Genomic DNA, 26974 nt, shown 5'->3' with positions numbered 1-26974 from the left:
AAACAAAACGCCCGGCCCGCCAGGCCACGCTGGGAAACGTAGTTTGCGCACCCCGCGCGGGCGCGGAGCCCAAGGGCGAGGGGACTACGGATCCCGGCAGCCCCTGCGCCGGGGACGGAGGGGGAGAGGCCGGGTGCAGGGATGGAGGGACGGGTGGGCGAGCGAGTGAGTGAGTGGCAGCCGCCAAGCCTTGGCCGAGAGCCAGGAAGGGCCTCCCCGGAGGAGGAGGAGGAGGGAGGCGCAGAGCGGGAGGGAGGGAGGGAGGGAACCCCAGGGGTCATCTAGTGACGGCGCCCCAATCGAAAATTTGACTTTTTTAAAAAAAAAAATCTTTCAATTTTTTAATTTTTCCCGCGGCACACCAGGCAACATCTCGCGGCACACTAGTGTGCCGCGGAACAGTGGTTGGGAAACACTGTGCTAGCGGGAGTCAATGAGTCCTCCTGTCCCCACACTTCCCCCAAAATTGGCTCTGAGGAAGGGGGTCAGGAAAACCAATAGAACAGTTCGGGGCGGGGTGTGTGTGTGTGTGTGTGTGTGTGTAAAAGATTGTTCCATTGGCCACTCAAGGCTTGCATTGGAAAGCACAATGTTTAAATTCCATCTTGTATTTTGTACTTTCTTTATTAGAAACATACAGATTGTATATTAGAGAGAAGCTCTTAAGAGCAAGAATTCTCCAGGATGTCGTACCGAAAAGAACTAGAGAAATACCGAGATCTGGATGAAGATCAGATCCTTGGAGCGCTGACAGAAGAAGAGATCAAGATGTTAGAGGATGAACTGGTGGACCTAGACCCTGATGTAAGTGATTTTAAAGGACAGGTCATGTGATACTTCTTGAATTGTGTGAAAACATCTACGTCGGGCACGCTAAGCAATGAAATATAAATAAATAGGGGACCCTTCTGCTACTCTTTGCGGTGTTAGACCATCTTTGGATCTACAGTGGTGCCCCGCAAGACGAAATTAATTCGTTCCGCATTTTTTGTCGTCTAGCGAATTTTTCGTCTTGCGAAGCACGAAATCCCATAGGAATGCATTGAAAATCAATTAATGCGTTCCTATGGTCAAAAAAAGTCCAAACAAAGCCAAATTTGGTACAACAACAGTTTATTAACTGCTCTTTAAAGTCACACATACTGTAAAGAGCAGTTCAAAAATTGAAGGGAAAATAAATTAACTTTATAAACAAAACATGTCTTTGTTTTTAGACAAAGAAAACAAAGTCGCGAGACGTTTTCGTCTTGCGAAGCAAGCCCATAGGGGAAATTCGTCTTGCGAGGCAAATCGAAAACGGAAAAACCTTTCGTCTAGCGAGTTTTTTGTCTTGCGAGGCATTCGTCTTGCGAGGTACCACTGTACTTGGGCTTTCCTTCGCCCTCTTTCCCTCCCAACTCTCCTTGGACGTGAGCCAGGTTTGATACACAGTCTATTTTGGAATCTTACACCTTCGCTGTCTGCTTAATTTGAAGCAGACTCTTGCCTGCAAACGTCGGCGCCGCGCTCTGTTTGGTGGTGTCAGGAATACTAGAATTGCCCCCTTGGTTCAGATCATAGAGTCATAGAATCTTGTTTAGATTTTTCCTTGGCAGGCGCTTCCTGGTAAAAAGATGCTTCTTTAATTCCTTTTGGTGATCTACTGTCGCTATTGGGAAACTGAGACATGGTTTAAATGTTACGTGAACGAGCCTTGGGCTCCCCTCTCCCTCTTCCTCTCCCTCTCCAGTACACCTGCAAGGAGAAGAAGAAAAGGCCTGGAAACGATGCCTTATGAGGAACGGCTAAGGGAGCTGGGCATGTTTCGCCTGGAGAAGAGGAGGTTAAGGGGTGATATGATAGCCATGTTCAAATATATAAAAGGATGTCACATAGAGGAGGGAGAAAGGTTGTTTTCTGCTGCTCCAGAGAAGCGGACACGGAGCAATGGATCCAAACTACAAGAAAGAAGATTCCACCTAAACATTAGGAAGAACTTCCTGACAGTAAGAGCCGATCGACAGTGGAATTTGCTGCCAAGGAGTGTGGTGGAGTCTCCTTCTTTGGAGGTCTTTAAGCAGAGGCTTGACAACATATGTCAGGAGTGCTCTGATGGTGTTTCCTGCTTGGCAGGGGGTTGGACTCGATGGCCCTTGTGGTCTCTTCCAACTCTATGATTCTATGATTCTAAGATTGGAAGTACAGTACAGTCGTACCTTGATTGTCAAACAGAATCCGTTCCAGAAGTCCATTCAACTTCCGAAACTGTTCAACAACCAAGGTGTGGCTTCTGATTGGCTGCATGAGCCGCTTCGGACGTTTGGCTTCCAAAAAACTTTCGCAAACCGGAACACTCACTTCCGGGTTTGCTGCGTTCAGGAGCCAAAACAGACGAGTACCAAAGCGTTTGACAACCAAGGTACGGCTGTAGTTTGTTCTGTGATGCTTCCCCAATGTGACCATGTCATTGCCATCTGGAGAGGCACTGCACAAAAAAATAATCTGAAAAGTTTGTGCTATAAAAAAGTTGCAGGATTAAAGCAGGAAGCTTCAGGGCAAAGTTGTATGTTGACTCCGAAACATTTGGAGGTGCAGACAGTATTGAAAGAGGGATCGCATATAACTGACACAATGCCATTGCTGGCACAAAACATCAGAAATGCACAAGAAAAAGCACATCTGGAGGAGCTCTAAGGTTCTTTTGTATTGTGCTAAACCAGGGGTCAGCAAACTTTTTCAGCAGGGGGCCGGTCCACTGTCCCTCAGACCTTGTGGGGGGCCGGACTATATTTTGAAGGGGAAAAATGAACGAATTCCTATGACCCACAAATAACCCAGAGATGCATTTTAAATAAAAGGACACATTCCACTCATATGAAAACAGGCTGATTCACGGACCGTCCACGGGCCGGATTTAGAAGGCGATTGGGCTGGATCCAGCCCCTGGGCCTTAGTTTGCCTAAAAGGTAAAGGTAAAGGTACCCCTGCCCGTACGGGCCAGTCTTGCCAGACTCTAGGGTTGTGCGCTCATCTCACTCTATAGGCCGAGAGCCAGCACTGTCCGCAGACACTTCCGGGTCACGTGGCCAGCGTGACAAGCTGCATCTGGCGAGCCAGAGCCGCACACGGAACGCCATTTATCTACTTGCACTTAGGGGTGCTTTCGAACTGCTAGATTGGCAGGCGCTGGGACTGAACGACGGGAGCGCACCCCGCCGCGGAGATTCGAACTGCTGACCATGCGATCGGCAAGTCCTAGGCACTGAGGTTTTACCCACAGCGCCACCCGCGTCCCTTAGTTTGCCTACCCATGTGCTAAACTCTCTCTTAGAGACACCTTTGCTACTTTTGCGTGTTTTCACTCGCCTTCCTCCCCACGTACAGTAAGAATATTTGCCAATATGTAAATACCACAAAAAATGTCCATTGTCTCCATGCTGTTTTTGCCGCGCACAGAAGCCAAATTTGTGAAGAGGAACTAGCAGTTTTTGTGGCAGAGACAGCCATTTCTTGGGTAGGGTTGAAATGTAGACCTCCTACATTCGTGATGGGATAACCCAAAATTATGCACAGTGGGTGGAATTCAGCATTCCATCGATGTAAGCATTTTGGCTTGTGAGATGGAATGATCCTCCCCCTCACACACTTTTCAGAGAGTTCTCGCACCCACCCCCAAGCCAGTGTTTGGGGGACCTGACAGAATGAGAGGGGGGACAGAGCCCCATTGCAGAAGCCCTGCTGTCAGCAGAAGCGCATCTATAGGGGACAGAAGGGGCTTCAACCCCCTCAATATCTGTGGCCAGGTGGCTGAACTCCTCCAATATTGAGGGGCCCCCAAACAGATCAGCCTTCCACGTGCAAACATGTCAGGAGCTCAGCCTACACTCGAGTAGGACCCTGGCAGAGACACATGCCCGACTGGCATGTTCTCCCCTTCCTGGTCGATCGGGAGCTTCGAAAGCTTCATCACAGCGAACGATGCCAACAGACATTGGCACACTTAGGGATCCGCAGAGTCTTCGCAGTTGCGTGACAGACCTCAGCAACTCAGCATTTTGGCTAATCTACTTTATTTACATACAAACACACAGAGAGCACTGCAACATGGCTCCCTCTCTCTCTAGCATCAGACAGCAAAGAGAAAAAGAACAAAGGACAATAGTCCCACTTCACGGAACACAGTAACACAAACATCCTGTCTCCGTCACTTCCCACTCTGTGGAGTCAAAACATATACCGTCATGTGATAGACAAAAATTCCATGACTGCAATCATGGAGCAGGAATTCTAACAAAACACGCCCTCCCTGTTGGCGTGCCGGGCAGGGGGCAGGATGCGTGGAGGATCACCTTCCAAGCTTCCCATTCCCCACCGCCGACCCCCAGGTTGCACATTATGCGCATATGACGTCAACGCGATGCCAGGCCCCCCTGGCTGACAGGACCGATTAATTGAATCCCAGCCAGAGAGGGGAATGAATTGTGGATTTGTTTTATTTTTCAAGCTGCTTCTCTCTCTTTTTTTAAAAAATAAATCTTTAATGTTTTAAAATACAATCATACAACAAAGGTAAGTATAACAAAGTTAAGCACAAAGTAAAAAAAGAGGAAAAAAAGATTCGTCACATCAAAAAAGGCAAAGAAGGGTTTGAAAGTAACGAGAAAAAAGAGAAACGGCAATAAAAAGAACCAAATGTTTATACAACATCATGTCTTATCCAATAAGTTTTCTGTTCTCAGTGCAATGTAGCTGAGAAGTCCTGTGAGGACTAGGCTCCTTCAGGGATATTCCAGGAGCCTTCCCTCAGATCTTAGAAGTCTTTCCCTTGTGAAATCTAAGGGGAAGTGTGTTGGCAGCATGCCAACCACTTGCTTCCTAACAAGTAAACCTGCCACCAGCTCCCCCTGTTCCAGTCAGCAGGTGCAAAGAGGTGTATTTGCCACGCAGACATTTACAGTGGTACCTCGCAAGACGAATGCCTCGCAAGACGGAAAACTCGCAAAACGAAAGGGTTTTTGGTTTTTTGAGCTGCTTCACAAGACGATTTTCCCTATGGGCTTGCTTCGCAAGACGGAAACGTCTTGCAAGTTTGTTTCCTTTTTCTTAAAACCGTTAATACAGTTGCGACTTGACTTCGAGGAGCAACTCATAGCACGTGGTGTGGTAGCCTTTTTTGAGGTTTTTGAAGACTTTGGTGATTTTTGAAGCTTTTCCAAAACTTTTCCAAAACCGTGCTTCGCAAGACGAAAAAAACCGGAAGACGAAAAAACTCGTGGAACAAATTAATTTCGTCTTGCGAGGCACCACTGTATTCCAGTTCCTCTGTACTGAGAGGTCAGAACAGTGGCAACAGATTTACTCACAGATATTTATTTTTATGTTTTTGGGAGCCATGGTGTGGCTCCCTGGCTGAAACTGCCTGGCATTCATGGTGGGAGATGCAAAACCAGTAAAGATGGGGGGAAATGGAATGATACGTTCTGGGAAAGGGTCATGGCTGGCTGTTTGGAACCCTGGAGAGGATCACTCCACGCTGCGACATTTTGTTGCAGATTCCACTTACCTCTTTAAAAAGAACTTACCTGGTCATCTTCCCTACACACTGTGGATACAGTCAGATGGACACAGTCAGTGTGCGGTGTTTCAGTGGTATCTTATATTTAAGAATATGGGCTGAAAAGTGATGGTGATGGTGTGTTTTCCCTCCCCTTCTCCGAAATCTAGAATGCATTATTGCCTGCAGGAATGAGACAGAGAGATCAAACGAAGAAAACACCTACTGGCCCCTTTAAAAGAGATGACCTACTCGCCCATCTGGAGAAGCAGGCAAATGAGATTGAAGACCGAGAAGATCTGGTTCCTTTTACAGGGGAGAAAAGAGGTATGAGAGAGTCAAGTTTCTCAAGTTTGGGGCATGTGTTCTCTGGATTTTCAGTTAGCCCCACTGAATGAATCAAGGTGATGTTGAAGGTTAAATCTCCTTTTTCATATACCATTCATTTCAGTAATGGTTGCTCAGGCCAACTTCCCACTGACTTGGCCTGGTTCGCACATCACATTAAACCATAGTTCTTAAAGCAAACCACGGTTTAATGTGAGTGTGCAGCCTGCTGGGGCACACTGCTCAAAAGTTCTCGCAGCACTCGTCTCCTGCTCCTGCCATACTGTGGACAAAATATAGCAGAGTGCAGCATGCCTTGTTATCCAGATGTTGGCTTCTGGTTTCTTTCCACCCAATAAACCCCGAGTGCTAAGCCACGGACAAACCTTGGTTGCCACTAACGGCACGGCAAGCCAGACTCTTGACTTGCTCACATGCTGCTCACTCACATTAAATCGTAAGTGTGTTTTAGGCCACTGTGTCATGAGAGATGCATGTAGATTGACGTTCGTATTGGGTTTAGGAATGCAGAAAATTCATAACCCGTCTCCAAGATTATATCCACTAGTGGCCAAAACTGTGGAAACCTTTTGGGGGAAATGTATTTCCGAGGTTTGATGGCTCATAACACTCTTTCTTTTTGGAGTAATACCATAAAATTATATATCAATGGGAAGATAATTTAATGGAGAATGTAATGCAACAAAGTTTGTTCAATTATCTGCATTCTATTAAAAGTTATAGCCAAATAACCAGAAAAAGGAAGCACAACTTGCTTAGGTTGATATGCAGTAGCTTTCCTTCATTTGAATGTAGCCAGTGCTTTTTTTCTGGGGGGGACGCAGCGGTACGCATACCCCTAAACTTTTTGTGAATCTAAGTTTGGCCTCCTTGAGGGGCAGTATTTCAATATGAGAAGGAAAATGAGAGTACCTCTAAACATTTTTTTAGAAAAAAAGCACTGGATGTAGCCATTCTTCTGCTTGCACTCGGCGAGAGAGAGAGAGAAAGCCATGAGGCAGAGGGCTGATTTAGATGTTGTTCTCTCCATGTGGAGACTGTCAAAAGCCCTTCCCTACGGTGTGGGTCTGTGTGGGGCGAGTTGCATTTCAAAGGGCCTTGCGCCCTGTTTGGCACATCGCTGGCAACGCCACCGCTGGCATTTCCACTTCACAAACAATTGGCCAATCACTTGCTGCACTTGCTGCAGATCGCTGCTGCTAGGAAGGGATTAGGAAATGTACATGGGCCCACAGTAATCGGAGTCATGGGGGTGAAGGTGGCGCTGTGGTCCAAACCACAGAGCCTCTTGGGCTTGCCGATCACAAGGTTGGCGGTTCTATTCCCCGCGATAGGGTGTGCTCCCGTTGCTTTATCCCAGCTCCTGCCGACCTAGCAGTTCGAAAGCACGCCAGTGCAAGTAGATAAATAGGTACCGCTGTGGCGGGAAGGTAAACGGCGTTTCCGTGTGCTCTGGTTTCTGTCACGTTGCGCCAGAAGCGGTTTAGTCATGCTGGCCACATGACCCGGAAAGCTGTCTATGGACAAACGCCGGCTCCCTTGGCCTGAAAGCGAGATGAGCGCCACAACCCCTTAGTTGCCTTTGACTGGACTTAACCATCCAGGGGTCCTTTACCTTTTTATTTTTCTTTAGTCGGAGTCCCTACTCCTGTGAAAAGGCAGCATCCCATAAATGTTGAGTAGCCAGGATAACCTGAATTACACGTCCATGTTATGGCTGAGTGCAGGGAAGGCACAGCTGCCTCCACGCAAGGGCATCTCCTTGGCTATTGTGGTAAATGGGATGGTGGAGAGGATGGAACCTGTGTCTGATCCAGCAATGCGCTCATGTTTTAATTAGACATGCATGGTAGCAAAATTCCATATTTCTTTTTTCCCCCCCAGAGCAGACCTTGTAGTATTTTATTTGAATTTAATCCACTGAATCCTGGATTTAACTTGTAACTGGGCTTCTATAAAGCCTACTATGGCAAAATATCAGATTTCAACATAGCATTATCGTTATTTGTGTCCACATATTCTTTGATTTATAGCCCTACAAAATAAACTTACACCTATCAGTACAGATCAGGCAAATACACACAGAGAGACACACAAAATCACCATCCTAGGAATATCAGTATTCATGCTCCTAATTTATTAAATTTAAATGCTCACTTAAGAGTAAATAAAAGTCATATATTTTGCTTGGTCTGCTGCTTTTTCTTTTTCTTTTTTTTTCTTTATCTTTATTTATACAACAACAAAAACACACACAAAAAAACACAAATACAAAATTACACACAAATTACAAAAATAACCATAGACACATAATTTTCTTGGCAAACAATAAAACATCTATTGGTCCATATTTCAAGCTTCCCTGAACTCTGGACTAGGTGGGCTTTTGATTTGATCCAGTAAGGCAACTCTTCCTTTACAGTGGTACCCCGGGTTAAGAACTTAATTCGTTCCGGAGGTCCGTTCTTAACCTGAAACTGTTCTTAACCTGAAGCACCACTTTAGCTAATGGGGCCTCCTGCTGCCGCCGTGCCGCCATGGCACGATTTCTGTTTTCATGCTGAAGCAAAGTTCTTAACCCGAGGTACTATTTCTGGGTTAGCGGAGTCTGTAACCTGAAGCGTATGCAACCTGAAGTGTCTGTAACCCGAGGTACCACTGTATGTGGTTGCCAAACACACATAAGGTAAAGGTACCCCTGCCCGAACGGGCCAGTCTTGACAGACTCTAGGGTTGTGCGCCCATCTCACTCAAGAGGCCGGGGGCCAGCGTTGTCCGGAGACACTTCCGGGTCACGTGGCCAGCGTGACATCGCTGCTCTGGTGAGCCAGAGCCGCACACGGAACTCCGTTTACCTTCCCGCTAGTAAGCGGTCCCTATTTATCTACTTGCCCTCGGGGGTGCTTTCGAACTGCTAGGTTGGCAGGCGCTGGGACCGAGCAACGGGAGCGCACCCCGCCGTGGGGATTCGAACCGCCGACCTTTCGATCGGCAAGCCCTAGGCGCTGAGGCTTTTACCCACAGCGCCACCCGCGTCCCGCCAAACACACATAGTTGGTCCCATCAGCACTTTTATTTTGGAATATAAAGTGACACACATTGAACGTTACTGTAAACCCAGCATACTTTCCTCAATTTCAAATCCACTCCATAATCCCTCCTCCCCTCCTTCATTTCCCCTTGGAAGCCCAGTCATCCTGTCACCTGCTACTTGGGAGCACTAAACCCAGGTAAACGTTGGAAATCCGATAACCAATGAAACAACAGGAATACACATATCAAAAGAAAAAGGGGGGGCACTCTGAACAACACAAAAGCACAAAATCAGTCTTTGGAAATTTTCTTAGCAATATATCTAAGATCAATAAAATGGAGACCGGGGAGTGGAGTGGAGTGGAGTGATTGTACTGGTGGCATTTTCCCCCCAAGTTACATTTTAAGTCAAAATTCCTATTCTCTGATGTTAGTGAGCATACGGATCTTTGCCTCTGTAAAAGTCCACCCTTTCTCTTCTTCAGTACAGTGGTACCTCAGGTTACATACGCTTCAGGTTACATACGCTTCAGGTTACAGACTCCGCTAACCCAGAAATAGTGCTTCAGGTTAAGAACTTTGCTTCAGGATGAGAACAGAAATCTTGCTCTGGCGGCGCAGCGGCAGCGGGAGGCCCCATTAGCTAAAGTGGTGCTTCAGGTTAAGAACAGTTTCAGGTTAAGAACGAACCTCCGGAACGAATTAAGTACTTCACCCAAGGTACCACTGTATATGCTTTTTAAAATCTAAAGTGACTAGACAGGGCAGTACCATAAAGGATTTCAAAAATTATTTTTTCCTGATCTCGAGAGGCAACCAGGGAGCAGTTGGTTCTTTGTGAGGCCTAAATTTAGCCACGCTCAGCCTTCGAGCGGCTTTCGGGATAGCGTGGTCTTTGTTCTCTTCTCCATTCTGCGTCGCGGGGCAGCAAGGACAAAAATAGCCCCAGTGTCACATTCCATGCCTGGAGCAATGAGTATGCTATCTCATTTACAGGCATCTCCCAGATTGTTTTCTTTAAAAGTGCCTCTCTTTTTTTTCTTTCTTCAAGCTGCTTGTGTTTTCACTTTTGGTGTGAATCTTTAAAAATCCAGCTTTTATAGAACGTTTATTGAACTTCTCCCCCCCCCCTTTTAGTGGAAAAATAACTAAACAGGTATTAAAAATAGATAAACTTTTCCCCTCTAACCAACACCACCTTTGTATTTTTCCTTACAATATAGTGGTTGATTGTTCTATACAGTGGTGCCTCGCAAGACGAAATTAATTCGTTCCGCGAGTTTTGTCGTCTTGCAATTTTTTTCGTCTTGCGAAGCACGGTGTCGGGAAAGTTTTGGAAAAGCTTCAAAAATCACCAAAGTCTTTAAAAACCTCAAAAAAGGCTACCACACCGCGTTCTATGAGTTGCTCCTCGAAGTCAAGTCGCAACTGTATTAACGGTGTTAAGAAAAAGGAAACAAACTTGCAAGACGTTTCCGTCTTGCGAAGCAAGCCCATAGGGAAAATCGTCTTGCGAAGCAGCTCAAAAAACCAAAAACCCTTTCGTCTAGCGAGTTTTTTGTCTTGCGAGGCATTCATCTTGCGAGGTACCACTGTACTATTTTCAACCCTTTGTCCCTGCTCCTGTGTGTTTGTGTGTGTGTTTACTTTGAAGATTTTGCTGAAAGGACATCTGTAGGAGGTCCCTGGTTGTACCCAGAGCTGGTGAGGCTCATTTGACATAAGTAGGTAACCGAGCCTTCGGTATAATTGGCCCCCTCTTGTGGAATGCTCTTCCGATAGAGATTAAGCAGGCGCCTTCTGTACGAACTTTCAAACAGTTGCTGAAAACTGTTCTGTGCTGCCAGGCTTATGCAGACAATTAAGAAGAACATTCTTTGTAAAAGTCAGCTGCTGACCTTTAAATTTTTTCATAATTTGTTTGTCATTTTTAAAATTGTATTGTTCTTAGTTTTTTTTAAAAAAATTGCAGTGTACAAATATTTTTATAAATAAAATAGATACACAAGATTACATATCTCCTATCTATCTGTGCCATCGTTACTACTAAAAGCCCTACTAAACAGTACAGTGGTACCATGGTTTTTGAACACCTCTGTTGACGAACATTTCAGAACTTGAACCCGAAAGTAAATGCTTCCGTTTTCGAACATGCCTCGGAAGTTGAACGGCTTCCGCTGAGTGTATATGTTATCTTTCTCAATTTTATCTATTAAATTTGCAGAATGCCCTTTGCACCTCAGTTTTCGAACATTTCGGAACTCAAACGGTCTTCCGGAACGGATTACGTTTGAAAACTGATGTACCACTGTATTGGCTAACCCACTTTCTTTAACATTAAATGTTATCAAACTTCTCTTTCTTTCTTTTTTCCAAATGACTTAATTGGGATTTAGTTGTCCCGAGTTTCAGATACTTTTTACAAGTGTAGGAGGTTTAAAGTTTTGAAAGTGAGGCGAGAAAAGCCATGGGCTGTTAACATAATAAGCAAAAATAAGATCATTTTGGTGCGAGGTAAGGATATACATAGCAAGAGTAATAAAAAGACATTGTTATTTAGGGGATTTGAATTTAATTCTATATTATATACCGGAAACATGGGAGATTACAAGGGGTCAAAAAAAATAGATGTACCGTGCCATATTAGAAGCAAAAAAACTTGTTTTGATGAATTGGAAGAGCCGCAAAAAGATCCCATTGAGCACATGGATTGACAATATGGACAGACTAGTTACATACGAACGAATTGCATATCGACGCAAATTAAGAATGGATAAATATGAAGAAATCTGGAAGGAATATTTAAGTGATAAGACGGACAGTGGTGGGAAGTAGGGGGAGGAGAGGTGGGGAAATATTGTTAAAAAGGTGTAGTTATAGGTATAAAGGTAAAGGTACCCCTGCCCGTACGGGCCAGTCTTGACAGACTCTAGGGTTGTGCACTCATCTCACTCAAGAGGCCGGGAGCCAGCGCTGTCCGCAGACACTTCCGGGTCACGTGGCCAGCGTGACGAAGCTACTCTGGTGAGCCAGAGCTGCACACGGAAACGCCGTTTACCTTCCCGCTGGTAAGCGGTCCCTATTTATCTACTTGCACTTAGGGGTGCTTTTGAACTGCTAGGTTGGCAGGTGCTGGGACCGGGCAGCGGGAGCGCACCCCACAGCGGGGATTCGAACCGCCGACCATGCGATCGGCAAGTCCTAGGCGCTGAGGTTTTACCCACAGCGCCACCCACGTCCCATACAGTTATAGGTATATCAGTACTCAAATCTGAATTGTTAAATTGTGTTATTAGTGTTATTGTGGTTTTTGTTGTATGTGTTTTTTGTGGTTGCTGTTTGTATTGAAAAAATGATTAAATAATTTTTTTAAAAAAACCATAATAAGCAAAACGGGAACAGTATAAAACCAGGGTTCTGGAGTTTGAGTGAAGATCAGACGAAACACAAAGTGTCCCTCGCTTGTGGGGTGAGCAGGGAGAGAAAGGCTGAGCGATGTGCCCACCTTATTTGGCAGATGAAGGCGGGTGGGCGGCAGTAACAGTACCTACCCTGCCGGCCTTCACACAACAAAAGCCCCCTTAACTAGCCTGCCTTGCGCCCCATAAGCTAGCCTGCTCTCTGGTGGAAGACCCTGTTGCCAGTTTTGAAGTATGATTCAGCTGTCAGCCCAGTCAGGCTCTGTACACAAAATGGTGAGGGGCCAGGGAGCGCCTTCCTGTCCGTTGCCTCAGGCACCAAAATGTCTTGAGACATCCCTGGGGGGTGAGCCTGGCTCCTTCTCAGCTTTGCAACTGAAACAAGAGATGTGCATACCAGCAAATCCAATGTTGGCACGGCTGTCAGACTTTGCCTCCTCGCGGCGTTGAGTACCTTTATTTTTTAAAGCGCCACATAAAGTTCGTGAGTTTGTTCACCTTACAGATTTTTCAGTGCAAAACTGCTCAGAAGGTAAGAGAGGTTCCTTAATGCCGTCGCTAGGAGGTGGGCAGCCAGTCATGCGCAACCGACTTTGCCGCTTCAGCCTTTGAGGAAAGGTATTTTCGGAGAATTTGGCTGAATGCAAGGAGGGTGTTTCCTGAGTAGACCTGCTGCTCTGAAAATAGGTAAAAGGTAAAGGACCCCTAGGGGACGCGGGTGGCGCTGTGGGTAAAAGCCTCAGCGCCTAGGGCTTGCCGATCGAAAGGTCGGCGGTTCGAATCCCCGCGGCGGGGTGCGCTCCCGTTGCTCGGTCCCAGCGCCTGCCAACCTAGCAGTTCGAAAGCACCCCTAAGTGCAAGTAGATAAATAGGGACTGCTTACTAGCGGGAAGGTAAAAGCCGGAAGTGTCTGCGGACAGCGCTGGCCCCCGGCCTCTGGAGTGAGATGGGCGCACAACCCTAGAGTCTGTCAAGACTGGCTCGTATGGGCAGGGGTACCTTTACCTTTACCTTTAAAGGACCCCTGGTTCTCGAAGCTACAAACATGAGTCTGACCAAACTGCGGGAGGCAGTGGAAGACAGAAGTGCCTGGCGTGCTCTGGTCCATGGGGTCACGAAGAGTCGGACACGACTAAACGACTAAACAACAACAAAGGACCCCCGGATGGTTAAGTCCAGTCAAAGGCGACTATGGGGTTGGGGCGCTCATCTCGCTTTCAGGCTGAGGGAGCCAGCGTTTGTCCACAGACAGCTTTCTGGATCATGTGGCCAGCATGACTAAACTGCTTCTGGTGCAACGGGACACCGTGACGGAAGTCAGAGTGCACGGAAACGCCATTTACCTTCCCGCCACAGCGGTACTTATTTATCTATTTGCGCTGGCGTGCTTTCAAAGTGCTTGGTTGGCAGAAGCTGGGACAGAGCAACAGGAGCTCACCCTGTCATGGGGATTCGAACCGCCGACCTTCTGATCAGCAAGCCCAAGAGGCTCAGTGGCTTAGACCACAGCGCCCTCTGAAAATACTGCACTGCTTGCTGCCCTTTGCTATCCACTGATTATATATCCTGTCGTTTTATGTACTTTTGCTTAATCAAAACATACTTGCATCCCTGTCAGTAGGATCAAATTTTAACCTTTGGGTTGGGACACAGTAGCTGTTGTTCTTGGTGCTACATATTCTGTTTACTGGGGTTTTGTGGCGAGGAAACTTAAATCCCTGTCGTTAAAGCAATTGCCACGAGGCTGATGGCCCTTTTTGTATTTACAGGAAAAATTTGGGTCCCCAAGCAGAAGGCTATAGATCCTGTTTTGGAAAGCGTAACTCTGGAGCCAGAACTGGAGGAAGCACTTGCAAACGCCTCAGATGCTGAGCTCTGTGATATCGCTGGTAAGACACGAGACTGCCTACATTTGGCTTCCTTTGTAATTATCCTTATCGGTTTGGAAGCCACTTCACTACGTTCAGTCTGTATGTGCTGTTTCATCCTCCAGTTTTGAGTTTTTTTGGGTGGACTGTTCTGTAAGTTTGCAGCAAAAGCTGCCTCTGGACAGCACTGAACAGCTAATTCATGCGATCTCACAGGTTATCTCTTCCCATCCACAGAGCAATTTTGAACCTCTTTTTTAAATACAAGGTGTGACCGGAAAGTTCGGTGAATGGTCACAGAAATCGGACAGCGAGAAATATTTGAACATACATACTTCAAAGTAGGCCCCCTCTGATACAATGGACCATTGACAACGTACATAGAACCGTAGGTAATTCCTGGAGAAGTCCGTTTTCGTACTGCTTTCAGTTCCCTCATCACAGCAGCAGCTTGGACGTGTGAAATGTTGGAAAATCTGTGCCCTTTCAGTGCAGATTTCAGTTTGGGAAAAAGAAAGAAATCTGGTGGGGCCAGAAGGGGAGAATATGGAGGGTGGGACAACTCAATAACCTTAGTAACGATTTCATGCGGAATATGCAATTCTTCCGCCATCGTTTGGACGGACAGACGCCGATCCCGCATCAATAACTCACGAACTCTGTCAACATTTGCCACCGTTCGGCTCGTCAACGGCCTGCCAGATCAAGGGTCATCTTCAATGATTTGCCGCCCTTCACAGAAATGCTTAAAGCACTCATACACTGTCTTTTGAGTTACAGCTTCATCTCTGTACACAAATGTGAGCATTTCGTAGATGCCGATTGTATGTTCGAATATTTCTCGCTGTCCGATTTATGTGACCATTCGCCGAACTTTCCGCTCACACCTTGTACATCAGTATTTTTTAAAAATATTTTTTTTTAAGTGCTCTACTTGGAGTGTTGAGTTAAGGCTAGTGTTTAATTGAGAAGTCTGTCATGCAGATAGCAAGATGAGAGACCACGTAGTGCAGGTGAAGAACCCTCTTTCACATCTTTAAATACTTCTACCGTCTTTATCCTTACCTCTGCGCTGCTCCTCCGTGTGTTTCTGCCACAAGTCACAGCCAGTCTTGGATTCCCTGATCCCGGCTCAATACATGTGGGTGGTGCAGCTGACGCAGAAAATGATCTTCGTACAGGTTGCTCCCCGTGGCCTACGCGGATGCTCTTTCTTTCTGTGTGTAGAAACTCGGCCCCAAATTTTCCTCCCACACGAGGAAGTGATGGCCTCTAACTTGGATGGCTTTAAGAGAGAATTAGACAAATCCACAAAGAACAAGGCTATGTTCTGCCTCCACTGTCGGAAGCAGTAGTATACCTGTGCATACCAGTTTCTGGGAATCACAAGCTCTCAGGTCCTTCTTCCAGGGTTTCTATACGCATCTGGTTGACCCCTGTGAGAACAGGATGCTAGATTAGATGGGCCTTTGATCTGCTCAAACAGAACTTTCCTCAGTGCCGGATTTACGTATAAGCTAAACAACCTATAGTTTAGGGCCCCACTCTCTTGGGGGCCCCCCAAAAATGTAAAGGGGGAAAAAACTGGATGTACATTTCCAAAATGTAAGATAAAAAACAAAATAAAAACTACATACAGCAACAGTGTTTTGTGTTGTGTAGGCTCCTATGATGTAAGTAATGGGCCCCGCCAGCTAGCCTGCTCCCTAAAATATCACTGGTTTGCTCCTTTCTATATCAATTACTTTTATAAAATACATATTTTGTTTTGTGCAAATGGCTTTAGATACCTATTAGGTCCTTAAATTACCATATAGCATATATTCAACACAAAAATTTGTTGACAAAGGACAGCTGGACATATAAAGGGCCCCATTATCTTCAGTAGCTTAGGTCCTCATCAAACCTAAATCTGGCCCTGGCTTTCCTTATATTCTTACTTTCCTGCATTGCAATGTCAGAGCGTTCTGCACTTTCATCTCTTCCTGCCCACCCTCCAGCAGCAGCAGCTGATGTGGTGCAGGGAACCATAGCGCTCTGTGATGTGACAATACCGGTGAGTGATGCTTCCTTTTGCCATTGAGGAGAGGGAAGGTTACCGTGCAGCTGCCATTTTCAGCATTGCGTCCAGTTTTGTCAGGGTTTGGACTCAAGAGGAGGAGGATTGGTGGAGATCACAAACACCCTTCTCCTGACACTTCAGGAGGAGGAGAGGAACACACCATTGATTTACACCAGGGGTTTGAGGAGTTTGAGGCAAGTCACAGCTCAGAGACAGGCGAACAGAAGCGTTGGGAAGTATTAGAAGAAGGGTGGGGGGACTGCGGCAGGGCAGCCAGCTGACACTTTGTCACCGGAGAGTATTTCTGATTCCCCTTCCCCCAGAACTCGGCCTTCAGGAACAACGGAATCAGAGACATTTGACCCAGCTGGCCACCGTAAGGGAAAAGGATGCTGCTAGGAAGGAGGGAGGTAGAGCCCTGTTTGGAGCAACACCATTGTTAAGGCTTGTTGCGTTCTTTTGTCTCTCGCTATTAGAATTGAATAAAACTCGTTAAAAAGGACTCTACCTTGTTTTCTCTCCTCTTGCTGCAGCCGGGGGAGGAATAGCTTTCCCGAAACCTTGACAAGTTTGGACCTAAGCTGAGGCTCTAATGCAGTCAACTCTCTAACCCCATTTGCCCTCCAGATGTTGATGGACTACAACACCCAGTTTCTCATTGGCCTTCCTAGCTGGAGCTCATGGGAACTGGAGCCCAGCAGTGTCTGAAAAGCACTTGCCTAGCGCAGACTGTCTTGGCTTATTTCCCAAGAGTTCTCGTATTAACACCCGACTCGCTCGTTTTGACTAAAATCCTCTTTCCCCCTCCGTTCATCTCATATTCATGCTCATTTACTGAATCCAACCCCTCCCTCCCTCCTTAAACTGTGCCTTGTTTTTTCCAGCTTGCTGTCTGTTCCTTCCCATATTCCCATGACATCATCCATCTCACTAGAAGCCGCAGAGGGACTGTAAGAGAACCTTGCTGGTGGCCTCGTGGCCCTGCTTAGGAATGTTTTGGTCCTGCTGCTCTGCCCTGCCGTCCAAAATGGTTTTGCTGCTTGGTCATTTTGTATTTGCAAAAAGCTGCCTGTCCGCACTGTCAGTTAGGGCTACCACCATAATAAGCCAGGTTACCATTTGCTTAGCCCAGGGGTCTGCAACCCGCGGCTCCGGAGCCGCATGTGGCTCTTTTACACCTTTGCCACGGCTCCGGGGCGGATACTAGCGAGGGGAGGAGGTGCATTGTGCGCCCCAACACTCCCCACTGTGGCGGGCGCTGTACTGGCTGTGACGTCGCATGGGGGTGGTGTGTGTGTTAGTCACGCACCGTCCCAACGTCACCTTCCCGCCCGCCCGCTACATTGTAAGGGGCATGTACGCTGGTCACTGCATTGAAAGGGGGCATGTACGCTGGTCACTGTTTTGAAGGGGAGTGAAGAACACACACACAAAAAAAGGTAACTTGTTAATTTAAGGTTTATTTCTATGAGGAGGAGTAATTCTGAGGGGTCAAACAAAGAAATAATTAAAAAAAGTGACAAAAAAGTTATTTTTATAATGACGAGTTTTGCGGCTCCCAGTTTTTTTTTCTTCGGAAACAGGTCCAAGTGGCTCTTTTTGTCTTAAAGGTTGCAGACCCCTGGCTTAGGTCCTTTCTTAATCACAGATGCAGGTTGACAAGCTAATCAACTGAAGCTTGCAAAGACTCGAGAGGTTCAGGGCGCCTTGTAAGAATCCAGGCGTGTGTCCCTGTGGCCTGTTCCCACCTCCTCAGGAGCAGGCGCAGTCGGTGGATCAGCTTAAACTTGGCAAAGACTCCTGTTGACCCATGACTGACACCCCGGGAAGCAGGAACGGTGCATTGTAAAAGCCCTATGTAATCATCTGCTAAAAGGCAGTCCCACATGTCTGTAAATGTGTACACGATCCATTTGGGGGCAAATAACGCTGACTTCCTCCTGCCTTTGAGTAGCATATACATCACGGATAAGATTGTACGGTTGTGGGCTAAAGCCTGTGTTCCTTCCTTTTTAATTTCTGTACTTGAATAATGATGGCTGTGGGTAAGAAAATGAGTTTGCCTGAACCTTACTAACTGGATGTTTTACAATAAAAGTTTAACATGATACTCATTTCCAGCGCATGTTTATCTGGAAGTTAAGGCCAAGTGGGCTTATTTCCCTAAGAAGCCTATTTAGGATTGTATCCTGAGTCAGGCTTATCAGATGAGTTTATTTAAAATTATTTCAGCCATTTGAAACACTGCCCCTAATTGAGCATATTTTTAAAAACGAATGTTTTAAAAAAGAGAGATGGTTGCAGGCCCTATTTTTGAAGAGGCCTTTCCCTTTTTCTCCTATACTGAAGCAAAGACCTCTTCTAGGATATGCAACTAACTGACATGTAATACTCACAGAATGAATCAGTTGAGATCAGATTGCAGACATGGTAAAGATAAATTCTAAGCTGCTCTCAGGTTTAAGGCTACACAGGATGTTGCATGTTGCCAGATCATTTGCCGGAGGAGAGATCCAGCCTGCTGTATTTCTGCCTGCTGCTGAGTGCATGTCATAGAGTGAATTACATGGACAAACTCTGAAATCAAGCCAAGTCCAAGTCTTCTTTGTTCTGACAGTAAGAGGGAAACTTCACACAATTTTCCCCCCAGGCCTTTGCAAGTTCTATAGGTGGAACACATCCCAGACAAAGTAGAGTCGGAGGGTGGCTACCATTTCCTTAACAGTAATTTGTTGCAGTGTGCGTGCAACCCACTTGGCAGACTAGTCATTTATGACATTTTGCCAAATGGTGAGGATAATTTTGCTCCTTCCTTTGCTGCTTCCACCAGATTTCCCTTTGATTTCTGAACCATTGCAGTAAAACTCTCCTTAACACTTGGCAGGATTGACTGTTCACCGAGTAGCAACTTGCTGATTTGTCTGTAGCACTTAAGGTTTAGTACAACTTGCACAAGCTGGAATGAGCCCAAGCAAAGCCACAGGCTCACAGCACCTTCTGCATGACTGGGGAAAAGACTAATGCAGAGTTTAGTTTCACTTTCCATGAATCCTGGTTTATCCCTACGTAAAGCAAAACTGGATAAACAAACAGGATAAACATAACTGACCAGAGTTTTGTTTTAAATCACAATTTCTGGTTTGTATGTAGGGATAAACCAGGATTCATGGAAAGCGATAAACCAGGACTCATGGAAAGAGGAGTAAAACTCTACAGAAACCAGTTGTGCAAGCGGACTAGAGGGGGAAGCATACAAGCCTGAGGCTTTGCTTGTACAGTCGTACCTTGGAAGTCGAACGGAATCCGTTCTGGAAGTCCGTTTGACTTCCAAAATGTTTGAAAACAAAAGTGCAGCTTCAGATTGGCTGCAGGAACCTCCTGCAGCCAATCGGAAGCCCCATCAGACGTTCGGCTTCCAAACATAGTTCGCCATCCGGAACACACACTTCTGGGTTTGCGGCATTCAGGAGCCGAAACGTTCGAGAACAAAGCTGTTCGAAAACCAAGGCACGACTTTACTCGTCCCAGTTCATGCATGTAGCACTAAACCACAGCTTAGCATTCTAAGTGAGCCAGTAAGTTGCTGCATGGTAAAAGATCATCTGTGGTCAACCAAAGTGACTGTTGAGAAACGTGGAATCATATCCTCTCACAATTTTTATGTAAATTGTGTTGAGACCCACCTAGCGCATTGGATCTTCTTACATTGTCCTCCGAGTCCACCCAAAATGTGAACAACATAATCGACTTGAATTCTGCTGTTTCGTGCTTTTCCCCCAGCCTTCTATGTATCTTGGCCAGATTCTCACTTTCCCAAGAAAGGAGTTTAGTTATTTTGCTTAACTTGTTTTGTTTTATTTCTCTCCTCTCTCATGTAGCTATTCTTGGCATGCATACCCTGATGAGTAACCAACAATATTACGAAGCACTTGGAAGCACGACTATAGTCAACAAGGAAGGTTTGGATAGTAAGTAAGATTTGCAGCCACACGATATATTCTGGACACCTGAGCCAATAGGTATAAGTTACCGGTACTTGTTGAATGAACGCATATCCTTAAGGTGAATCATCACCAATGTATTTTCTTGGCTTTGTCCTTGGACGTTCTTCTCCGTGGTATTCTAGGAGGATTCGTTGTCTAGTGTTCCACTTCTAGGCTTTTTTTATGAGAGAGCAAATTCCTCTCTAAAGAATGGGTGGCCCAGGGATCATCAGGTCTGCTGGCTGGGAAGGACTTATTATCACAAGTGTGGGGACCTTTAGGCCCTCCAGATGTTGCGGAACTACAACTCCCATCAGCCCCAGTGAGTATGTGAATGGTTGGGGATAATGGGAGTTGTAGCTCAGCAAAATCTGGCGGGCCAAAGTTTCCCCACACCTGCCCTTTCGGCAGGTCTACCACTGAGTAAACATTCTCCTCTTTCCATTCAGGGAAGACCCATCTTCTGAGGAGGTTTTGGTTTTTCTTTCTTTGTTTGTTGCTTAGTTACATTTGTCTTTTAGGCGGTATAAAGGTGGCACCACCATTCACCAGTATTGGGGGGTATGGGACCCTGTTAGAATTCAAATTAGGGTGAAAATGCACAGGAAGAGGTACTGAGGTAAAGGTAAAGGGACCCCTGACCATTAGGTCCAGTCGTGGCCGACTCTGGGGTTGTGGCGCTCATCTTGCTTTATTGGCCGAGGGAGCCGGTGTACAGCTTCCGGGTCATGTGGCCAGCATGACTAAGCCGCTTCTGGCGAACCAGATCAGCTCATGGAAACACCGTTTACCTTCCCGCCGGAGCGGTACCTATTTATCTACTTGCACTTTGACGTGCTTTCAAACTGCTAGGTTGGCAGGAGCAGGGACCGAGCAATGGGAGCTCACCCCATTGCGGGGATTCAAACTGCCGACCTTCTGATCGGCAAGTCCTAGGCTCTGTGGTTTAACCCACAGCGCCACCCACATCCCTAAGAGGTACTAAAGGAGGTACTAAATCTGGGTTGAGACTTGTGCTCCAGTGTAATGTAGGGCAGAGGTGGACCCAGCCAGCGGTCAGGAATGGCAGAAATTCTAGTACAGGCAGCAACATTGGGAGCGGCGCAGGATAGCCACTCCTGATTTAGGGGAAAAGTTGAAAGCTTTTCAGAAATACCTGCTTGTGCATAACCAAAGACAGAATCGAAAAACATTTCTCCCCAACCGCACTTAGTATGCTTTCGTGGTCATTTAGTGAGGCTTGTTGTGAGCACATTACACTGTTTGGTTATGTACTAAAACTATCCCGTGCCATTTCTGTGTAGATCCAATATCAGAGAATCGGATTTCCTCTTTTATTCTCCAAATGAAATGAAAGCTGGTGAAACCAGTCTGGTTACCAGGAATCAGAAGCCGCAGGGCTCAGATCTGGAGTCCTGAGAGATGGGCATTAGCTTCTTCCTCACACTAGAGGAACTGGTTAGAGGAAGAGACATTGTAGGCCTTTTCTTTGTTTATTTGTTATCCTTGTCACACTACCCCTTCCCATGCAGGCATAATCAAGCCCACACAATATAAACCAGTTCCTGATGAGCCCAATGCAACCGACGTAGAAGAAACCTTGCAAAGAGTGAAAAACAACGACCCGGACCTTGAAGAAGTTAATCTCAATAATATAAAGGTATGAATTCTTTCCATTCATCAAATAGCGGAATGAATGTAAGCTGCACAAGAGCATTATGGTAAAGGTAAAAAGGTAAAGGACCCCTGGTCAGTTAAGTCCAGTCAAAGGCGACTATGGGCTTGCGGCGCTCATCTCGTTTTCAGGCCGAGGGACCGGTGTTTGTCCACAGACAGCTTTCCGGGTCATGGAGCCAGCATGTCTAAACCGCTTCTGGCGCAATGGGACACCGTGACGGAAACCAGAGTGTATGGAAATGCCGTTTACCTTCCCGCAGCAGCAGTACCTATTTATCTAATTGCACTCGCGTGCTCTTGAACTGCTAGGTTGGCAGGAACTGGGATAGAGCAATGGGAGCTCACTCCGTCGCAGGGATTTGAACAGGCTCAGTGGTTTAGACCACAGTGCCACCCGCAAGAGCATTAGAGTGAAGCCTGTGTAGGAGAAATACCCACAGATCATGTCACTGGCGTAGGCCTGGTCTACACAGACAGTAGAATGGACTGATCACGTTGTGTTTTCCTCAGTGTGTGATGCCCCCCCTCAACAAAACAGAACACACTGCCATTGACTGCATGTTTCTCTTTTGAAGGACATTCCCATACCAACTTTAAAAGCCTATGCTGAGGCTCTGAAGAACAACTCATACGTGAAAAAGTTCAGCATAGTAGGAACCAGGAGCAATGACCCTGTCGCTTATGTAAGTATTAGGCAGATTACTTTCAGCTAATCTTCTCGGGGAAGTGTTTAATGGGACTGTCTCCTTTAAAGACAGCCTGCTGGATGAAGAAGTGTCAACATGCAAGTCCTGTGTCAAAGATCTCTTTCATAAACTGGAAATAAGGTTATGGGCAGCAAATGGAGTTAAGCACAAGGCCCTGGCCTTTTTGGGTCTGCAGTTATATATTGAAAAATCTCAGAAACTGTCCCAGGCACCACAGAATACCTGTTTCACTGGCCTGACAAGCTATTGCTTTGGTCTGATACAACAGCAGGAATCAACAATAAAATAAGCTTTCTAGTTATTGATGATGATCTTATTACTTCTTTTGTTTATTATTCTTTACGGAAGGCATTGGCAGAAATGCTAAAAGTCAACGGTGTATTGAAGAGCTTAAATGTGGAATCAAATTTCATTTCTGGATCAGGAATTCTGGCGCTCGCAGAAGCACTGCAGGACAACAGGACGCTAATTGAGCTCAAAATTGACAACCAGGTAACAAAAATCCTTGTCCGTTCTGTTACACAAGGAAGCACAAAATAAAAAATTCTGCTTTATGCTCAGAAGAGAAACAGAAATGTTGCATGGGGAGAATTAAATAAGTGACACATATTTTGTAGATTGTATGCACAGGTGAGGGGTGAGGCAAATTCATCCAGTGAAGACAGGCCTAATGGCCGCATTTGCACTTAATGCTGAGCCATGGTTTGTTTTAACCATGGTTGGTTCAACAAACCACGAGCCATCTCATATCTCGGCAAAGAAACCATGTTTTATTTCTCCTAAGCTTGGTTTGCTTTTCAGATGCTCTTGCTTCTTGCCTTTGAAGCGTCTGGGTTGTATAACTGAGCAAACCATGGTTAAGCAAGGTTTTTGGCTTCAAATATGACCCCAAACCGTGGTTAGAACAAACCATGGTTTGTAAGCAAACAATAAGCCATGGCTTCACATTCTGGTTTGTTGGCAGGAAACAAACCATGGTTAGTCTGGTAGGCTGAGTTCAAACATACCATTGTTAGGCTGAAGAATCACTTAGCAATAAATGCGAGTCACACCAATGTAAAACGAGAGCCCAGCATGACTCCCAGCTTTACAACTGAAATGACTTGCATGCATTTCATTCCAGTAACTGAAGCGCTGGCTCAGCTGTCAGCCTTGTGCCTTCTCTCATGCTTCACCAAAGCAGTTTACTTCTTGAAGTATTACTGTTATAAAGTGCAGCCTGAGAGCATAGATCCATTCAGCCAGTTAAATGTTTATTATTTGTAGCCAGTGGCCGTTGCAGTATAAATCACAGAAAACAAACAAGGCAATCCACGAGTGAGTCAAAACATTCACCAATGTTCAGAACTGCAAATCATTAAAACTTAAAATTCTGTAATTCCACGAATCGTTTAGATTTTTTTTCAAAAATCCTTTTGACCGTCAACCTTGTTTTGGGTAAAAGTAAGTAACCCATGCTGGGAAAGATGGAGGGCACAAGGAGAAGGGGGCGAAAGAGGACTAGATGGTTGGATAGTGTTTTCGAGGTTACCAGCATGAGTTTGACCAAACTGCAGGAGGTAGTGGAGGACAGAGGTGCCTGGCGTGCTCTGGTCCATGGGGTCACGAAGAGTCGGACACGACTAAACGACTAAACAACAACAACAAGTAACCCATGACTTTCTTGCAGCTTGTGGATATAAGGGGAAAAACATCACTATATCAACCAGCAATCACCTAATTTTGAAATCGTCTGGCTGATCTTCCAAAAAGAATTTGCTAGGTGACATGTACAAATGGCAATACGGAATATAGCACACATTGTCTTCTGAACCACGAAGATAGCAATTGGTTGGCCTGTTAAGGAAATTATTCTTCAGGCATAGTTTGAAATCTGAGCTGGGCCTAATTTCACTATGCTTGGGGTTCTCCATATATTCAAAGTCCATTTTGGCTGCATCAGCAAAAAAATATTCACTGACCTTCAGAAATGGCTAGAAACATCCCATAATAACATTACAAGAGAAATTGGGCAAGTTGACACCATTGTGCCCAGCCTTGTCTGTTCTGCAGTTCTTAAAAAAGAAAAGGGGGGGGGGAGCAGTTTTGCTCAGTGTTGTTCTGGTTTCAATGAGAGGTTCCCCCCCCCCCCCAAGGATAGAATCATAGAACTGCAGGGCTGACCTGTCTGCTAACTGAATAAAAGCTTCTAACAAGGTGCCTACACATGAGTATACTCACGCAGTGAAAGTGTGATGGACTGTGACCTTTAATAGAAGCAGACTGAGGCAGCCTGCCTCAGTTGGCAGAACCCAAGGGGTAGAAAAGCAGTGGCAGCAGCTTCCGGGTTCTGGCGAGACCTCACAAGAGCCCCATGAGATTGCCAGAACCTGGAAGCCACAGCTGCTGAACCTGCTGTGAGCGAGGTGAAGGGCAGGGGGAGGCATGTGTCTTGCAAAAAACAGCCCCTTCCCATTTTGCCTCAGGCAGAGAAATGGGACTGGCCACCCCTGTGGAGCTGAAGTAAGATCTAAAGTCAAGATCGAGTGGACGGGGAAGTTAAAGGTGAATGGGTTCCTGCTCTAACTCTTTTCCCTTTCCCTTTTTAAAATAAAGAGCCAGCCCCTAGGCAACAAGGTAGAAATGGAGATTGCGAGTATGTTAGAAAAGAACGAGTCCCTCTTGAAGTTCGGGTATCATTTCACTCAGCAAGGCCCCAGGCTTCGCGCATCCAATGCCATGATGAACAACAACGACCTTGGTGAGTTGCTTTCTCCAAGTGATTGGGCTTCATTTGTCTTATTTTCTTGGGTCTGTAAAAGCAGTTGAGCCCAGAGGTGGCAGGAATTCCGGCCTCTGCCCCAGCCAGTGCAGCGCTGATATTTTGTCTCTTTAGCAAGACAGAAGAGGTTGCTTTCCTCGTATCTGTAGCGGTACTAAAACACGTAATCCCAACACAATAACAATCAACAAGTGCTGATCAAGAATTAATAATCAACCCCTCAGATGCCGTTGAATGCCTGGGAGTAAAGGAATATACCAAAGTCAACACCGGGGAGTCCATATCTAAAATGACCATCTCCCACATCGCCATCCTCCAGACTTCTCTGTGGGGGAGAGGGGAGCTCCAAATTCTGTTTGGCGCCCTCGTTTCCCGTAGTTCCTGGTGCTTCAGTGCCATTTTTCTAACATTCCCCCCCCCCCTTTCCTTGCTCATGGTTGATCCCAGCCAATTGGGGAACACATATCCTGAATAAACTGACTCCCTTGAAGCACTGCTGAATTATTTTGAAAGAGGGAGGGGGATGTTGCCAAAAGTATTGAAAAACACACCCTAAACATTGGGGTCAGCCCTATATGCATATATCAAGCTGCCATATATTGAGGCAGAACATTGATTCATCTGCCCCAGCATTGTCTACTTTGAGTGACAGCTGCTCTTCGGATCGTCAAGCAGAAATCTTCCTTGGCTCTCTGGGATCCTTTAATGGAAGATGCCAGGAACTGAATCTGCACCCGAAGCATATACACTTCATACGCAAGCCCTCCATATCTCTGTTCTATGAACAATGGGAAGTCTTGAGGGCCTGAAGACTAGCGTAGGACCTCAGCAGTGATTGTGGGTGATCAAACCTTTTTAAGCAGCTGCTGTGCAAAAGTTAGCTTGTCTATTGCAATATTTATTTTATATTGTGCTTCTGGTTGATGGTACCATTGGCTGAGTTGGTGCGATGCACAGATTAGTCCAACTTCACGTGGGACAAAGTTGTTACTAATCTAAGCTTTGTAGTCCAGTATTTGTGGGAAGAACAGTTGTCAGTTTGGCTGGGAACCACTCAGAGTTTGCTTCCGTGGTGGCAGGAGCTGTGCAAAAGATATCTGACTCAGTTCTTATTTGCAGCTCGTATACATCGATGTGATGGCCTCTGGCATAACACCTCAGCCCCGGAACTGGAAGATGTATAAGTATAGATTCTTCCCTCACCCAATTTCCTCTTGGCAATCACTCTTTCTCGTTCGTGGGCTTCAACTCGCAGTGCCTTCCTGCAACTCCACTTGGATTTTACTGTCTCTTTTCAGCTTCTGTCATGGCTTTGCTATGGATATGTTTTATTCTTTAGAAATACCTTCATCTGCCCTGTTGCAGGGAGTGGGGTGTGGGGAGAGAGCCGCTCTTGCCTTCATTGTAACATGAATGTGACCTGTTCTTCAACTTTTTCTTCTTCCCGGTCTTATTTATCAGAATGACTGAAAACTAACTCTTTTGGAAGCAAATACGTTTAAGAGGTAGAACATCAACAAAGGGTAGCCTGTGATTTCAAGGGGGGGAAACTTGTAGTGTGTGTGTTTTTAGAGGGATTCATT

The 26974-nt window shown here is 46.0% G+C and overlaps 1 protein-coding gene across 5 annotated transcripts in view; it reads left to right on the top strand.

The window, feature by feature from the left end:
* TMOD1 (tropomodulin 1) overlaps nt 1–26974 on the top strand; it is a 49530-nt gene that overhangs the window by 18326 nt on the left and 4230 nt on the right. For 3 of the 5 annotated variants that reach the window (XM_077921525.1, XM_028712255.2, XM_028712257.2), the window contains exons 2-9: nt 631–804; nt 5704–5860; nt 14103–14222; nt 20142–20231; nt 21779–21906; nt 22499–22606; nt 22979–23122; nt 25226–25370. In XM_077921525.1, the coding sequence (XP_077777651.1) occupies nt 685–804; nt 5704–5860; nt 14103–14222; nt 20142–20231; nt 21779–21906; nt 22499–22606; nt 22979–23122; nt 25226–25370 (1012 nt within the window). In that variant the 5' untranslated portion in view covers nt 631–684. Of the gene's footprint in view, nt 1–630; nt 805–5703; nt 5861–14102; nt 14223–20141; nt 20232–21778; nt 21907–22498; nt 22607–22978; nt 23123–25225; nt 25371–26510; nt 26570–26974 lie in introns of all 5 variants that reach the window. The other 2 variants (XM_028712260.2, XM_077921526.1) reach the window with 2 other exon arrangements.

Source organism: Podarcis muralis, chromosome 17, assembly GCF_964188315.1.
Source record: "Podarcis muralis chromosome 17, rPodMur119.hap1.1, whole genome shotgun sequence".
NCBI lineage: Eukaryota > Metazoa > Chordata > Lepidosauria > Squamata > Lacertidae > Podarcis > Podarcis muralis.
Note: the sequence above shows the minus strand (reverse complement) of the source record. Positions and strands in the feature narration are given on the sequence as shown.